General features: G+C 53.2%; 1 protein-coding gene across 7 annotated transcripts in view; it reads right to left on the bottom strand.

The window, feature by feature from the left end:
• Positions 1–16,559, bottom strand: part of Phc2 (polyhomeotic homolog 2) — an 80,051-nt gene that overhangs the window by 35,991 nt on the left and 27,501 nt on the right. For 4 of the 7 annotated variants that reach the window (XM_055610830.1, XM_055610833.1, XM_055610837.1 and 1 more), the window contains exons 2-7: positions 12,473–12,703; positions 9,216–9,374; positions 8,196–8,273; positions 7,602–7,763; positions 6,034–6,120; positions 4,784–5,096 (exon numbers count right to left, since the gene is read on the bottom strand). In XM_055610830.1, the coding sequence (XP_055466805.1) occupies positions 4,784–5,096; positions 6,034–6,120; positions 7,602–7,763; positions 8,196–8,273; positions 9,216–9,374; positions 12,473–12,649 (976 nt within the window). In that variant the 5' untranslated portion in view covers positions 12,650–12,703. Of the gene's footprint in view, positions 1–4,783; positions 5,097–6,033; positions 6,121–7,601; positions 7,764–8,195; positions 8,274–9,215; positions 9,375–12,472; positions 12,704–16,232; positions 16,254–16,559 lie in introns of those variants that run through there. The other 3 variants (XM_055610835.1, XM_055610836.1, XM_055610832.1) reach the window with 2 other exon arrangements.

Raw genomic sequence — 16,559 nt, 5'->3', positions numbered from 1 at the left:
CAGAAATGTTCATTTTCAAAGGATAGCTCAGATTTCCACCACCTCTCAGGGAATTTCAGCTCTTGTTCAGCGCTGTAACTCCCATGGCTTGGCAGAGTGGCGAGCACAGCGCAAGTGTCAAATGATTATTTCTTGAGTTGAAGAGACGGAGAAAGTGATCTGGGGATGGAAGGTGGTGACCCGTCGGAAGCCGTGTCTTCCTCGGTTGTGAGAGGGGACGCCCATCGTTGGGGTTAACGGAGATAAGCTCTGCAGTCGGTTTCCTCTCTTTCTCGGCACTAACACCCATGTGTACACACATACGGAGGCACAGGTGTATGTGCACGTTCTCGCCCACCCATGCAGTGAAGGATGTTAAGCAAAATGCAATCCCCTTCACTGACAAGGGATGTGTTCTGGATTTTTCCTCCGCCTAAGGGTCTAAATTTGCTCCTACGGTAGATAGTTGAAATAACTTACAAGAGTGGTTCTATGATTTTTTTTTTCTTTTTTGTTTTTTCAAGACAGGGTCTCTCTGTGTAGGTCTGGCTGTCCTGGAACTCACTCTGTAGACCAGGCTGGCCTCGAACTCAGAGATCTGCCTGCCTCTGCCTTCCGCGCGCTGGGATTCAAGGTATGTGCCACCACCGCCCGGCTGGTTCTATGATTTTTAACATCAGTATTACTGGCAGGTTTGATGTGCAGCTGGATAACGGGTCCACCTGCATGCTTTGTGAGGAAATATAGCACCCAAGGATCCTTGGACCAGCAAGCACCTCTATGTGCAGCCTATCACAGAAGGAAAGCTCTGTGCCCTGACACAAGTCCCCTGTGATAAAACAAAACAGCTATGTGGCAGGTCTGCCTGCCAGAAGATTCCGTCTCTGAGCCAAGACCTGAGGCAGGTTGAGGAGACTGAACAAAAGCCTGGTTATCTGTACGATTGAGTGAAAGGGGCCCAGGATCTTCTGAGGCCCTACAACTCCCTTTCATAGCAGCACACTCCTCTTGGTCAGCAACTGTCTCCTCACCTTTGGGCCTGAGTGTCACCCAGAGCCCGGAATTTATCATCTAGAATGACTCAAAAGACCAAGCTTCCTAGCTGGAGCCACAGCCAGGCTCCCTTAGGTCTAGGCTGCCCCAGAGGCCAGGCCCATAGGACCCTTCTGCTTGTCCTCTTCTGCTGTCCATGTTCCAGTCCTCCCAGCCCTGAGAAGGGCAAGGCCAGACCCTTTGCCTTCCCTTCCGAGGAGGCCCAACATCTTAGGCTCCGCTCTCCTGCCCTGCCTCCCCTCCCCCCATCCACCCTCTTTCAGGGCATAAGGGACCTTTTCTATTTGCACAGCCTAAAGAAGCTGGTTGCCAAGGTGACAGGAGCAGGAACAGCAGGGAGCTTGCCATGGGGGAGGGGCTCTGCCCCCAAACAGCTGTCAGTGGGAGCAGTCCCAGCTGGGGCAGGAGGGCTTGCCTCTCTGGAGGAAACACCCCCAGGGAAGACACATTCCTTTTTGCTACTCTGCCCCTGCCCCCCAACAAGTCTCCACTGCCTACCTTCCTCCTGGGGCAGCCAGCCAGCTTTAAAAAATTGCTCCCTTAACAAAGCCCTCTCTCCTTGCAGCCCTCTCCCTCTCCAGGGCGCAGGGCTCTCCCACAAGCCTGAGCATGCTGGCTTAGCCCCTTCCTCACCGACACACTGTGGGTTGGCTGGGCAGAAGGCCAGCCGTCCCCTCTGCCTGAGGAGCTGTGCAGTCTGACAGGTGCTGCTTTGCCCTGTCCTCCACCCCCCATCAGGTTGAAAGAATTATTTCAGTCTTTTTGTTCCCCAGGCCCAGAGAGGCCCAGTGGCTCCTAAGCCTCCCCCAGCTGCCTTCCTTTGGGGAGGTGGGAGTAGAGGAGTGGGGAGGCTTATAGAGGGGAGGGGGTGGGAGAGAAAGGAAGAATGGGCCAGACAGTGGGAGGCAGGAACAATGCCAAGCCCACTGATCTGTGTCTCTGGGGAGAGGGTCTTTGTATTCCTCAGCACACAGCTGCTCCCGGAAAGTTCTGCGGGGCCACTGGTCTCAGCTCTGCTTCACACCCACACTATCAGGCTCAGACCACACCTAGGCCCTGGCCCTCAAGCCTGCCATTCCTTCTTGTATACTTTTCAGGGCTCAAAAATGGAGAGCCGGCCGTTTGGCTCTGCAGGCCCCAAACAACCTTAGAAACCTCAGGCTCTCTGAGCTTTGAGTTGGGAAAAGGAAAGAAAGGCAAGGAGGCTGGCTCTAAGTCGCTGCATCAGTGCTTGATGGTTGAGGGTGCAGGAGCTGGGGGTACGGGTGTGGATCCATCCTGCACTGACTACCTGAGCCACTCTGAGGGCTGTGTGTAGGAAGTTCTTGGGGACATCTCCCTGGGGCTCCGCATTCCCATCTATAAAACAGAGAAAGGTAAAGAGAAGTGGCACGCACAGACCGCGTGCTCTCCAGCTCAGGATAGACTGCGTTAGTGTCTGTCCTCCCTCTGCCTGACTTCCTGGGGATCCCAGAGATGCCAGCAGCCCCGGGAGAAACTCAAGAGCTGCCTTGTTTTGAACGATCCTTAGAGTCTGAGGCTGGTTTCAGTCTAGACAGAAGCTACACTTTGGGCTGGGCAGGAATAGGATTCCCAAGGTCCTGAGACTGCTCTAGCTATGGATCTAGAAGTGGGGCTTTGCCCCCCACCTCAAGACCTTTTGGAAGAGGAGGCAGAAAGATTGGTAGAGGCAGAGGTGATGGGTAACTTCAAGGAAACAGTGTCTTCCAGATGCAGCAGGGCTCATGAATACATGAACTCACAGAGACTGTGGCAGCACACACAAGGCCTGTACGGTGAGGAGAAGGGAACGTGGACATGGCTCCCAGCCCTAATCAAGACTCTGTCTGCAACAGGTACCCCTGGCAAAGGAAACACAGTTTTCTCCAGCGGACTCTCGCTGGGTGTATTAACCACACTTTAGGGTAGCTTCCCTGCCCAAGAGTAGCTGCCAACACAAAACAAAGCCAATCTATTTTGTAGAATTTTTTTTTTTTGTAAAAGAATTTTAATTTTTTGTATGAGTTTTTTTTTTTTTTTCAACAAGAAAGATTTAAAAATGTAGTTGAATCAAAAGAAGACGAGGAGGAGGAAGAAAGGAAGGGGGGAGGAGCTTTGGGGCCCTAGCTCTGGTCTAGTGTTCTCAACACATGTGGCTCCACCTAGTTGGGCCATCCAGAGTCTCAGTTTCTTTTTCCATCAAAGAACAAGCAATGTTGGAGCAGCCTCTGGAAAAGCAGTGCCAGGCAGGATGAAGACTGGGAACCTCCCACCTCTGCAGGGGCTGCCCTCCTCAGCTCAGCAGGGACCTATGCAAGGCAGTTAACCGTTCCTTTGTCCTGAGCCATTTATGAAGTCTCCAAAAGGTGAAGAAATGATTCCTGTTCAGGTGCTTGCCCCATTGGGCCTTCTGCCTACCTGGGATGCCTATCTCCACTTGGTCTGCTTGGCTCCTGCTACTCACGCTGCCAGCTGGGTGCGGCTGGGTGCGGGCGCATACCTGTAACCCCAGTACTCAGTACTCCGTGAGGCTGAGACAGGAAGATGGAGTGTTCCAGGCTAGCCTTGGCTACATAAAAAGACTCAGGTGCTGCTTCCTCTGAGAGACAGCACCCCAGATACAGCTGCCTGGCAGTGAGTTGGCCATATGTGCCTGCCACACTTACAGTGGATTAAAACCTGAATGTATTTGCTGTGTCTGGCCCTCTCCTTTAGCTAAGAAATTGTACTTTGACCTTTTTTTTTTTTTTTTTTTTTTAAACCTTTTTGGTGACAGTTGGCATCAAAGCCAGGGTGTCCCATATTCTAGGTAGGTATTGTACCACCATGTTATACCCCAGCCCTGACCATCTTGGTTTTTCAATCTAGTGACAGATTCTCAGGAAATATTCAAAGCCCACGAGGATTCTATTGGATTCTAAGTGGTGTGGGTGTGGTGAGGGACACTGGCTTTCTCAAGTTCTTGACCACAGGGACTGTCTTTAATCCAAGCAGTATGTTCTTTGCTATATTTATTCCTGTGGTCAAATTGCTTGCACTTTTTCCTTAGACTGGAAAGTCTGCTTCCGGGGCTCTTGGCAGATTTTCTCCTTAAAGATGGGCTGGGAGGTTCAGTGGGCAGAGAAAGAGGCTAGCCAGAGAACACTGGTTCATCCCCATTCGCAGAATGTGCTTCACAAACAATCAACTGTTTTCCCCCCTATCTTCTACATTTACTCTCAAGTGTGGGAATCCTTGGCAAACCTTTTCCAACTCCTGTCCTCCAGGTAAGGTGGCCCCTCCACTTAGACACAGAACCGGCCACAGTGCCGCCCTCTTTGATCTCCCTGACCTCTGCTCACTCAGAAGAAGAGACAAGCCTGGCACACGTGAGTTAGCAGAGGCCTGCTGAAGGCCTCCTGCCTTTGCTCTTCCCTGGCGGCTCTCACAAGCTCTGGCCAGCCACATCCCATTCACTAAAGTTGGGAATCTCAGAATAGTCTGAGTACCAGTCTCCACCCACTCAGGCTAAGACTGTGACTGGCTCCCTGAGCAAGGGTTGTGTCACTGAAAAGGAGCGGCTTACCCCTACCGCTGTGACTTCCTCCTTCAAGGCAGACTGAACAGGAAACGGAGTCTGAGTTGGCCAACCAACACCCCGGGATTGGGAGAGGACAGGGAGAGGCTGGTGTGCTCATGCACACACAGGAAAGAAGGTTTGGGAGGGCCTCTTGATCCACAGCCCAGGTTTTGTCTTTCTGGGGGGCCTTACCTGGTGCGATAAGGGGGTGAGGAGCCACAGCAGGAGCTGTTCGGCCAAGCCCAGGCCGGCCTTCCGTGTTCCCTGGCATGCTGCCGCCCCCATCTCCTTTCTTGAGTGTCTCTGTCACACTGTCAGGTATACCAGCCTTGGCACCTGCAGGGGAACCCTGAGCCGAGTTCCTGCCCTGTGGTGGGGCAGGCAGAGGCTGGCTGCTGCTGGGTGTGGGTTTCAGGGCCAAGTTGGGCAGGACAGGCTGGGTGGGGGTAGGGCCCGAGGCTGCCGCCGCTTGTGTCTGCTGTGTTCGTAGGGTCAGGTTCTGTACCTGAAAAAGAGGGGCCTATGAGAGTCCAGAGGGTGCAGGCAGGAGCAACACTAACACATAAGCTAGAGGAAGTTAGGGCAGATCCAGGACTGGCCAAATATGAAAGTGGGTTGTCAAAGGAGATAGCGAGAGAAAGAGACAGAGACAAAAGAGACAGCAGACAGAGAGACATTCGGGAGTGGGGAGTTAGGGGGCTGGAGGAGGAGTCAGGGCCAGGTGGAGTTTGTAAAGAACACAGGAAGTATGGCTGGTGATAAGAACTGAATTCTGAGGCTGCCTGGCTGGGGCGGACAGGAGCAGGGAGGCCAGCATGTTTTATTCTGTTGCTCTCCCACCTCTCTGATACTATCAGGATTGCCTGCATACCACGAAGGTGAGGCATGACATGGAAAAAGCCAGCACAGAAATGACAGGCAAGCAAAGACTCAGCTTGTCCTCACAATCAGGTTAGCGCCAGGCATTTCCAGGACAGCGTGAATGTTTGTTCAGCCTGGTCCCTGGTGCCCTCTGCTGGACAGAGGGGGGAAGTGCCTGACTCATAACCTAGCTTCTCCATCCTTGAGCTGGGTGTCCCCATTCTGGAGATGGAGTGGGGAGATGGAGTAGGTTCTCAGCTCCCTACAGACTTCTCTGACACAATAGCATTCACGTGCTGCAGCAGAAGGCAGGAGGCCAGGACCCATCCTGTTCCTTCTCTCAGTGTGTCCCTGGCCTGAATCCCCACCCCTCAGTGCTGGCTCACAGAAGCCTCCTCACACTGCCATCTGCTGCCTAACTATACTCAGAGTCAGAGTCAGAGTTGAGAGGTGCTGAGTCCAGCTGGGTGGGAATTTAAATGTGAGTCCAGTCTTTTTCTTCTTAGAAGAGTCCCGCCACTGCCAGCACCCTCGCCCCTCTAAGAGCTGACTGCCCCTTCCACCCTCCCTGAGATCCTCACCTGGGCAGGAGTAGGGGGCCGAGCGGGGGAGCCAGTGCCGAGCTCAGGCTGTACAGCAGCAACGGTGGCCGTGGGCGTGAAGATGAGCTGAGGGGACAAAGGAACAGTGCGTCCTAGGCTCCTAGCTACCTGCACCAAGTTACCTGGCTGGGCCTGGAATCACAGGAAACGAGGCGCCTTTTACCTGCCCAGTGTGGGCTTAGCCACAGGGTAGAGCAGTGTAGCCAGGGAACAAGTAGGCAAGCAGGACACAAAGCCAAGAGAAAGCAGGAAGCCTAGGGACACTTAAAAGGCTTGGGGTGTGACGAATCAAGCCAGGCAGTGAGTGGGTGAGGAGGAACCCTCCGGGGGCTCATCCTGTGGGACTCCGGATGTTCGCAGGGCGCCCTCTCTTCACTGTCTCCTCAACCCTGGTGAGCGGGAACCTAGGGCAGCTGTCACAGGCCTATTTTCCAGGTCTAAGCTACCTTTGACCCAAGACAGGATCAAATCAGGTATGCATAGTGGTCATCTTCTAGTAGAGTTTTGACTCAGCAGGGGTGGGGAGGGGCGCCCAGAAGCAGCAACTGCAGAGGAAGGAGATGGCCTGGGGCTGTGGTGGTTGTATCTTGTCTGGAGGCGTGCAGGTGCCGAGCCATCGCGGGCACCTTGACCTCCGTGTGCTCTGCCTTTGCATGCATGTGGCTAGGCTGGTGTCTGGGCAAGGGGCCTTCCCTTCGTCTCAGTACTGATGCCTCCTGGCTCATCCCTCCTGTGTACCTTCTGCTCTTAGGGGACAGCAGATGGTCATCGGGACCCCAGTGGGTCACTGAGTGAAGTGTGGCTGCCAGTTGGCTAGGGACATGGAAGTCCATCATATGCTGTCCGAGGCATTGCCTGGAAGGGAAGTGCCTGCAGTGACGAGCTGGGAAGCAGGAGGAAAAGTGTGGGAACAAGAGCAGACAGGCTCTTTGTGTGATGCTCTGGCCATAGCAGCAAAGGTGGGGCAGGACTGCACTATCTTCAGAAAGGTGTGTCCAGGGGTAAAAGAGAGTATGGGCAGCATGAGCTGGGACCTGTCAATCAGAGCCCATTTCCATTATGGGGTTGCTTCCTGCTCTGCTCTTCCCAGGGTTCTTAGGGACCCTGAGAGGCAGATAGGGAAAAGAGATTCCAGGCATGCCAGTGCCAGCCCCGGTATGTTCTGCATGAACTAGCTCACCTGGCCCTAGGTAGACGAGGGCAAGCTGAGAGGACCATCATGGGAGCCAGCCCACCTCTGTGGAGCAGCTAGGATCTGTGTCCCCTCACTTGAGAGTTCTAGGCACCATCTGGACATGCCTCCTGTCCTGTCTACCTGGTTGGTTCTGGGAAGGCGAGGGAAGAGAGGCACCGCAGGTGACTCCCCCCTGGCTCCATCTTGGACCTGACCCTTCCTGAGCCCTGTGCCTCCCATCAGCCTTTCGACTTCTTCCTTCCCCTTCTTCTTGCTCTTGGTTCCTAGCGTTCCTCCTTTCTCTAATTTCCCATCTCCCACCTTTTCTGACTGTGTCCCCACAGTCTGGCACACCCAGGCCGTACATACTCACCATCTGTGCCCTGAGGTACATCTGTGCTTGGCTGGCAGTCAGGGCGGGAGAGGATGTGTTGCCCAAGAGCACAGCCTGCTGGGCCAGGCCTGAGGCTGTGGCTGAATTGACACTCTGTGCCTTAATGAACTGGGCTGTTGCCGGGGAGGTCGCCAGATTGAGCTGATGAGTAAGAGAAACAAGTGCCGTTAGGAGACAGGAGGCCTGGGCGAGCAGCGTCCCCTCTATTTCTTGCCTCCCTCTTCTGTTCCCACGTCCCTTAGGACCGCCTCCTGCTCTGGGCTCCTCGGACCTCCTCTAACTCTGCCCCATAGCTGGCTTGGACTCACAGCCACAGGGAGGACCCTAGGGCGCAAGTGCAGTTGGCAGCAGAGCCTTGACACCAGGAAGATGCTGGACTGCTAATGTCAGAGCCAGGAAGAGCACGTGCATTTTTTTTTTTTTTTTTTTTTTCCTGGCAAGAGCAACAGATCCCAGCTATGACCCTACATGGCTAAGGATTCTCCTCAGCTGTATCTGGGAACTAGGGAGCGCCTTAGGCAGGAGCCAGCCCACGCGTGTGGAATCTGCCTGCCGTCCCCATGCCCTACTCACTGAAGAAGACTGGGTGGGAGTCTGTGAGCACACACTGCTGCCGGAAGTACTTCCTTGTCTGTTGGCCACCAGACTGGCCTGGAAAAGAACACACTCTGGTCACCAGTGTCTTCTGCCTCAGTGGTTCATGGGCCCTTATTTTCCGGGAAATGCTCTGGACAGTGGTCAGGAGAGCAGCCTCCCCGGGGCCTAACCCCATTTTCCTCACCCACATGGGCCTTCAGCATGGTCCTGGCCTCCTCTCTCATAAAGGACCAGTAACAGCCGAATCTGTGGAGGAGCCACTGAGCGCTGTCACTCTGACAGTTGGCCGTCACCACTGAGCAGCACCAGCTCTCTCCAGACCTCCAGACCACCACCCCACCGACTGCACCCATGAAGCCCATGGCACCATATGAGAGTGCGGCACAGCGGAAGGTCCAACCTGCCCCTCTTCTCTGGTCAGCTGCTTCTAGGACTGAAGTGTCAGTCTCGGTGTTCCCCCAGCAGAGAAAGCTTCCCTGGCCGCCTGATGTAGACAGGCAGCCTCCTGTCGTCCAGCGGCAGAAGGCCATTCTCTTACAGTGTGCGTCATGGTGTAGATAAAGGGCCTGCTTACTTGCTCCAAGGAGACAGGGTCCACAGCGCACGCTGTGCCTGACACTGACTTTGCATACAGAAGGTGGGTAAAACATTGCATAGGAAGGAAAGAATCCATCAGTGGGGGTATATCTCCCTCCGTGGAAGGAGAAAGAGTCACCAGACAGGCAGGCTTGCTGGGTAAGTCATTAAATGGGCTCTGCCAGCACTTCCTGGAGCAGCAAGTGAGAATGCTGGATGTTCTACTCAACAGCAGTGGGCCTTGGCATCTGTTTGTCACCTGCTAAAGGACACGTGACGACAGTACCCTCTTGGGGGCTCTGTGGGGACTCTGAGAGGAACTGGGAAGGCAAGGCGACAGGACTGGTTTCCCCTCACATCACTCCCATATTGAAATGTAGATTCCAATAGAGCACAGGCGCCGGCTTAGCCGTCACTCACCTGCTGCACCGCTGCCAGGCTCTGGAGCTGCGCGCTGCTGAGGTGCTGTTGCTGCAAGGCCGCTGTCTGCAGCATGAGGTGCTGCTGCTGTGCAGCATACATCTGCTGCAGGTACTGCGCTGCCGTGCTGGGCTGCCTGTGCAGGGCCTGCTGGATCACCTGAGAAAAGTGCGAGGGGGAGCAGGAGCGTCAGCTGCCAGAGAAGGACCGCACATCACTCCCCAGGCGGCACGGAGGGCCACTCTCGGAGCTTTACACCTGCCCGTCTCATCTGTGGGACACCTGCCTTCAGCTCCTGCCTGATGGGGTAAGGGTGGTGCCCTGCCTCAGCTGCCAGCACCCTCCTGCTCTGCTCAGCCTGGGGAATCGCAGCCTCTCAGGCCATGCTTGCTGGCCACTCCTCCCCTTACTGGTCACAAGTAGGAGGGGCTGGGAAGAAAAGGTCAGTCAGAAGGGTAATAGGGAGCCAGGAAAATTGACCAACAGGAAGGCAAGTGCCTCCCTTGAAAGCCAACCAGAGGCGCCTCCCAGCGACCCCCCTCCAAAGAGTCCTGTCAGTCCCTGAGATGGTTTTTATGGCCTCTAGGGGCAAGCTCACACCACAGAGGAGACATACTGGGGTTGACTCTCCTCTCTCTCATCTCGGCTCTCCTTTCCTCCCCTTTTTTAGGTGCTGCCTCTGGGAGCAGTCTGTGAAAGGCTAGCCTTTGTTCCTTGCTCATCCCCAGGACTAAGGCCAGAGACAGTTTTTCTCCCACCTGGGCCGTTTCTGCCGTGTGATGCCCTGCATGGGCCCTAGCCCTGCCCCCCTGCTTCAGGCCCTTAACCCCATGCAGTCTCTGGTCTGGGGTTGTCCCTGAGCAGCAGTGACTAGAGACAGTCTCTGCTGAGGATCTCCCCTAAGTGGCTCCAGGGCTCTTGGCCTGAATTTGGGAGTTCTGTTCTAGCAGACTGATGTCACAGATCCTCTATGGGCTCTGGGGTTGCCCAGAACCCCATGCTCCTATGAATGCATTTCTGATTCCTCTCTGCTTGAGTACACTCTACTCTGAGACCTTGCATATAAGAACTCCATTCTTTCTGTCTCATTGTCCTCAGTTTCATTGGTTCTTGTCCTTTAGATTCCTAAAGTGACGCCCTGCAGTAGTTTCCGGCAGTGGCTGAGATTCTGTGGCTCTTCCTCACCAGGGGTGACATTTACTGGAATCGGGTGGAAGGCAGTGCGCCTTTCTGGGTGCTGATGCAGAGATGCACCAGAGCAGAAAGACAACAGCATTTTGCCCAGGGTTCTGGTGAGTGGCGGGAGGACATGTGTTGCAGGATCTTCGATCCCACTGTAAAAACCTGTTTCTTGTTTAGCGTAGTTCAGCCCTAACACACACCTTTAATCCAAGAACTTTCTGTTTATTGTGAACAGGTGGCCATGGTGTGGCTCAGCCCTAACACACACATTTACTCAAAGAGCTTTCTGTATTCGGGATTTAATGAAGTTATCCCTAGGTCCAGAGGCAGAGCAAGTAACTGGCCAACAGGAACAGAAAGGAGGGACTTTGAGTTGAAGGCTATTTAAGACAGTGTGGAGAAGGAGCTTTTTAGCTCTTTGGCTTTGGCTTTTTCCTCCTGGCTGTGGGGTGAGATAGCAGGTCTTTTCCTCCTGGGCTGTCAGTTGAGCTAGACGCTTTTGGCTTTGGGTTTTCGGCTTTTGGTGTTTGGCTTTTTCCTTCAGGACATAAGCTGAATAGGAAGGTCAGCTGGGTGCTTTCTCTGCCTCTCTGAGCCAGCAAGTTTTCACCCCAGCATCTGGTTCCTGAGTCTTCATTGGTAAATTGAATGGTTGGGATTTTTACATTTTAAATTAAAACAACAACAACAACAACAAACAAACAAACAACAGATACATTTGATCCAGATGCTGAAAACCAGAGCTAAACACTCAGGTGTAAAGGGACAGGGAAAAAGCTGGGGGTGGGAAAACAGGAAATGGGACTTGACTCAGTGTGAAGCAGAGATAATTGGGAGATAGGACAGGCCAGAAGTGTCAGAGAACTTCCCAGGCTTCCCACTTCTGCTGTCTTTTACCCCATTCCCTCTTCTGGGCCCAAGACCAATGCAGGGTGAGCTCACTTGTCTAATTTATCCAAACTGCAACAGCAGGGTCACTTAGAGTAAATATTTCTCAGTGGTGGCCTCTATGATCTGCCCTCTTTGCAAAGATGTTCAAATAGATATTACTATGAGAAATACAAATGGCAAATGCCTTTTGCCTGAGGATCTTGGAGAGGTAGGTTCTTTCCCCCTTTACATTGGTAAAGTCATCGCCTCTTCTGAGACTCCGCTTTGTCAAGTGTGGACCTGTGCCTAGTAACACCATCCTCATAACTGGTCAGCCTTGGTGGTATGTGCCCATAACCCCAGCGTTGAGAAGCCGAGGCAGGAGGGTCACCATGAATTCTAGGCCAGCCTGGGCTGAACACTGAGTTCCAGGCTAGTCTGGGATACAGAGTGAGACCCTGTCTCATAGTAACAACAAACACTGATATTCGTTACTTAGCATAATGCCAGGCACCTGCCACGACTGGTGGCAGTACATGATCACGGTGCATGTGTGTGCATGTGTATGCATGTGAGTATGTGGAGACCAGAGGTCGAGGTCAGTTGCCATCCTTGATCGCTCTCCACCATTCTTTTTTTTCCTTCTGAGACAAGGTCTCTCCCTTCTGGAGCTCACTGAGTAGGCTAGGTAGCTGGCCAAGGAACTCCAAGGATCCCCCTGTCTCCACCCCCAAGAGCACGGGTGCTACAGAGTTTTCTTAAAGTGGGTGCTGGAGACTCCATGTTTGCATGGCAGGCTTCACTGACTGAGACAGTCAGCAGTCCCCCAGGTTTGTTCAAGCGGCAAAGGCCACTTAGATGACCAGCCTGGGTTGTGACTGAGCGGCACCCAGTCATTTTGCTGTTGGGTAGTTTTACCTGTCTGCCCTTATGCTTACACACATCTGTTCTCTGCAGACAACACCCTCACCAGCCACCTGCCAGTGGGGATAGGGCTTTCTGACCTCGGTTCTCTCCCACTTTCCTGCATTGGACCCATTTAGTCACGTCTCCTCTTTTAATCACCCAAAAGTACTTATCCACTGATCCACTCCCCTTTTGCCTATTCTGAAACTGTCCTGGCTATCCCACCAGACCATGCCAGCGCTCCTTCTGGGCAGCCCTGTCAACGAGGCGATACAACCCCAGGCTTATTAGGGCTTTACCTGCACAGTCTGCCGGTCAGGAATACCACTGTACACAGAAATCTGGGGTGCAGCAGGGCGGCCACTGCCACCGCTGCCGCTGCTGCTGCTGCCGCTGCCGCCGCTGCTGGTCCCACTACTGTTGCTGGTGACGCTGGCCCGGCTGGATGTGTGGGGGACTGGCAGCTCATTCTCCATGGCCTATGGGGTGGCACAGTCGGGGTGCACAGGTGGCAGAAGAGCAGGTGGGTGCTAGGAAGGAAGGGAGAGGAACGAAAAGTTTAGCCAATGTTTGTTGTGCAGGCGCAAGCCTGGCCCTCCATGTCCCAGGCTCCCGATCCTTTGAATTCTGTTAACCTTGGGTGGAAAACGCTTGGAAAAACTGAGTCAGAATCAAACATATATGGACCCCTTTCTTGCTAGTTCTCAAATAATACAGCACAACTGACTTAGCACTTCTCCCTTGTTGGGCTGTAGAAGATACCTAGAGAGTGTGTGGAATACACGGGAGGATGTCTCTAGGTTACATGCATTTACGTGAGGGACTTAGGCAACCTCAGAGCTTAGGGCCAGGGTGGGCAGGCTGAAGACTGGACTGGCACACACCAGCTTCCCAAGCAGGCTGCCATGGGGCCACTCATGAACTCGGGGCTTTTGTTTTATTTTGGTTTGGTTTTTAGAGACAGGATCTCTCTATGTAGCCTCCTACTGGCCTCAGAGTTACAGTCCTCCTGTCTCTGCCTTCTCAGTGCTCAGAGGGGGATACCCAGCTCTGAACTGAGGCTTTGAGTCACACTGGACCCCAGAAGAATAGGGCCAGGCTGGATTCTTTAGGGGAGTTTTGAAATCAGCTGTATCTGATCTAAAGCCTAGGATATGTGTCTTCTGCCACAGAGATAAAATAGTAATGGAGGGTGATTTCTCACCTCACACACCACTGACCTCAGCATCTTTGGGATGATGGGAACCAGGTATAAAAAAACAAAAGAAGGTAGAGTAACTGACGCCTGGTGTCAGCCTCTGGACTCCATACAATGTGTGCCGCTCGCCTCTGTAAATGTAACCTGGATCACCACGTGGAGTTTCCCTGAGGCTTGTGTGCTTTTGCTGCCGCAGAGGCCCCTGTCCATGAATTCCACTGCCCCGACCTTCACTGGAGCCAGGCTTCATCATGGCCACTCATGAGGCACAGGCCGCACAGCTACAGCAGCTCGTGAGTTCTGTGCCCAGCTCTGTTGAGATCTGCTTTATCCGTGTTCCAGGCACACGAGTTGAGGCCGATGAGAAGTGGTACAAAGCACCGTTCCTGGCCTTACAGAAACTGAAAAAAAGTGGCTACCAACTGATTTTAAAATTAAAAAAAAATTAATTTGTGGATGTATGTGTGTGGCGGGCCTAAATGCACATTTGTGTTCCAGCGTGTGGCGCCCCAAGAGTGATGTGTGGTGCCTTCTTCATTTCTCTTCACCTCATGCCTTGAGGCAGGGGCTCTCGATGTTCTGGCTCGTTTAGCTAGCCAGACTGCTGCAGGAACTCCCTGTCTCCCACTCCCATGCGCCAAGTTACAGGCAAGCTTTTATACGAATGCTGAGGGTCTGTGTTCCAGCCCTCACGCTTTGCTGAGCTTTCTCACCGCCTCAGCCCACGCTGTGATCTTAGCAAAGCAATAAGTGGCAGCAATCTCCAAACACGGGCTGCCCAGAAAGGTCCTTGTCTCCCCTTTCCTAACCGATGGCCAAAACTGGGCTTCAGCTCACACTCTAAGACACCTCAGTGGAAGAGTGTGGAAGAAGTCAAATGGCAGACAGGTAGCCACAGCAGCTAAAACAGAGGGGACGTCCAGGTCCTGGCTGACCGAGTTTAGCTTCCAGTCTTTGTTTTTGGTTGAACAGGTATTGTAGAGCCTGTACTCTGGCCTTGTTGACAAATGCTAGTGGCATTCCTCTATGGAGATGCTGCCAGTAAGAACAGCCTGGCTCCCATGCCAGACTGAGACTTCCCTTAGCCACCAGGGGACACAATTGTCTCCTTCTGTTGCTGGCCACTGCCCATCTCTTCTCTGCTCATGGGTCCTTACCGTCAGCTCCCTCCTTGATGGGATCTGTCTCGCTTGGTCTTGTTCCTTTGACACTGGTCCCTGCCCTCTGTTACACCTGTGCTCACGCTCACCCGCTATTACCCTCTCATCTGTGGTGGCATCCTGTCCCCCGTGACCTCTGCGTGTACATGCTGCTCCCACTGTGCTCTCTGGAATAAAGCATGCTCTCTCATTCCTGCTGTCCCCCGGTGATGGATCCTGCCCAGCTCTCAGCCCACTAATGGGCCTTCTCCCCTAATCTTGATCTCTGCCTTCTCCAGCCCCCTCTTACCCCTCACTGACCTCTCTCTGGCTTCCCCGACAGCATCCTTTACTGCTCAGCCTCCTCTCTCCTCTCAGGATCTCACACACAGGCTGGGTCAAGCACATTTCTCCCATCCACACACACACTTGCTCGCTCCCCAGACAGCGCATGCACACTGGAGATGCACTGTCTCTCTGGCTCCCTCTGTCCTGACTTTTAGTGGCTACAGCTGTCTTCCCAAGGAGCACTCACTCTTTGGTCTCTGTCGGCCACCCATGCACAGGGCAGGGAAAGGAAGGCCATACTGATTTAAGCACCAGCCTTTCAAAATGTGCAGAAACACTGACCACACTCAGAACGTGTGCCACCACCACCATCTATTTCTAGAACTTCAGTCTCACTCCCCACCGTCCCTGTAGACCCTGAGTAGACCCTGGGGGCCTTAGATCTGTCTCTATACTAGTGTCTTAGATGAGTGGGGCCACACTGTCCTTTTCACCATGTTCTTAAGGTTCATTCACATTGTAGCTTAATGCCACAATTGTATTCTTCTTTGGGGTTGAGTAGCTCTCCTCTCTCTGTATGTGAATCCATCCATCTATCTATCTATCTATCTATCTATCTATCTATCTATCTATCTATCTATCTATCTATCTATCTATGGATATATTTGTGCATGCATGAATTTGCATTTGCATGTGTACATATGTGTGTGTGTCTAACACCTTTTGCTGCTCCATTCACCTGCTAATGACGCTTGGTTTGTTTCCACCCCTGGCAATGCTCGTTGTGAATTGCGGTCTAATTCTCTGGGATGTACGTACCAGTAAATCATGGGGCAGCTCTGCGGAGGGGCATGTTCTCGTGCCATTTGTCGACTTGCCACCGTGTTTCTGAGGCTCACAGAGCTCCCCTCAAGCTCCTGTGTGTGTGAAGCACTATCTGTCTTTCCCAGCTTCCTTCCCACCACGCTGCAGCCGTTCTGGGCTCAGGATTATTCTGACTGACCTGAAAAGTCTTGGCACGCTTTTCACCTCTGCCTTACTGCTGTGGCTGCTTATGTTGCTCCTGCCCCTGAAATGCCTTCCTTCCAGTTCTCATTAACAGACTGTTCGGGTCAGCAGTGTGGAGTCAGCGCTGAAGCGTGGTCTCCTCCAAGTCCTCCCGCCCCCTTCATATTCAACCCGCATGTCTCTTGAGCCATCCAGTCAGAGGGCTGATCACATGCCTGGTGCTCACTTCTGTCACAGTGCACCACTGCACGGAAGGTGTTTGCTCGCTGTCTGCCTCCTGTACCCATCATGTCGTAGGGGCCCACAAATGCCTGGGGCTTCAGGCCAGGGCTCCCTCTGCTTGCTGAGGGCTAAGTTTAGTTTCTGCCTCGTCTGCAGAATTCTCCCAGCGGTTTTAGAACACACACCGCTCATGATTTATTGTACCTTCTGCCAACAGCATCTATACTCTCCACAGAGATAGCTGAGCGCTCGCTCCTGCCTGGTGAGCTCTGCGGCAGATGCTTTAGGTGGGTTCACGGTCATCATTCGGGGTCGTCTTTAATCTCCCAGTTCTGTCAATACAAACGTATCTCAGCCAAGTATGGTGGCACACACCTGTAATCCTGTACTCAGGAGGATTGCTGTGAGTTTAAGGTCAATCTGTGTTAAGTGGTGGGTTTCGGGTTAGCCTGGACAACAGAGTAAGATTCTGTCTCAAAATATTCACACACACACACACACACACACACACACACACACACACACACACAC

This window comes from Psammomys obesus, unplaced genomic scaffold (assembly GCF_907164565.1).
Source record: "Psammomys obesus unplaced genomic scaffold, mPsaObe1.curated_primary_1811, whole genome shotgun sequence".
NCBI lineage: Eukaryota > Metazoa > Chordata > Mammalia > Rodentia > Muridae > Psammomys > Psammomys obesus.
Note: the sequence above shows the minus strand (reverse complement) of the source record. Positions and strands in the feature narration are given on the sequence as shown.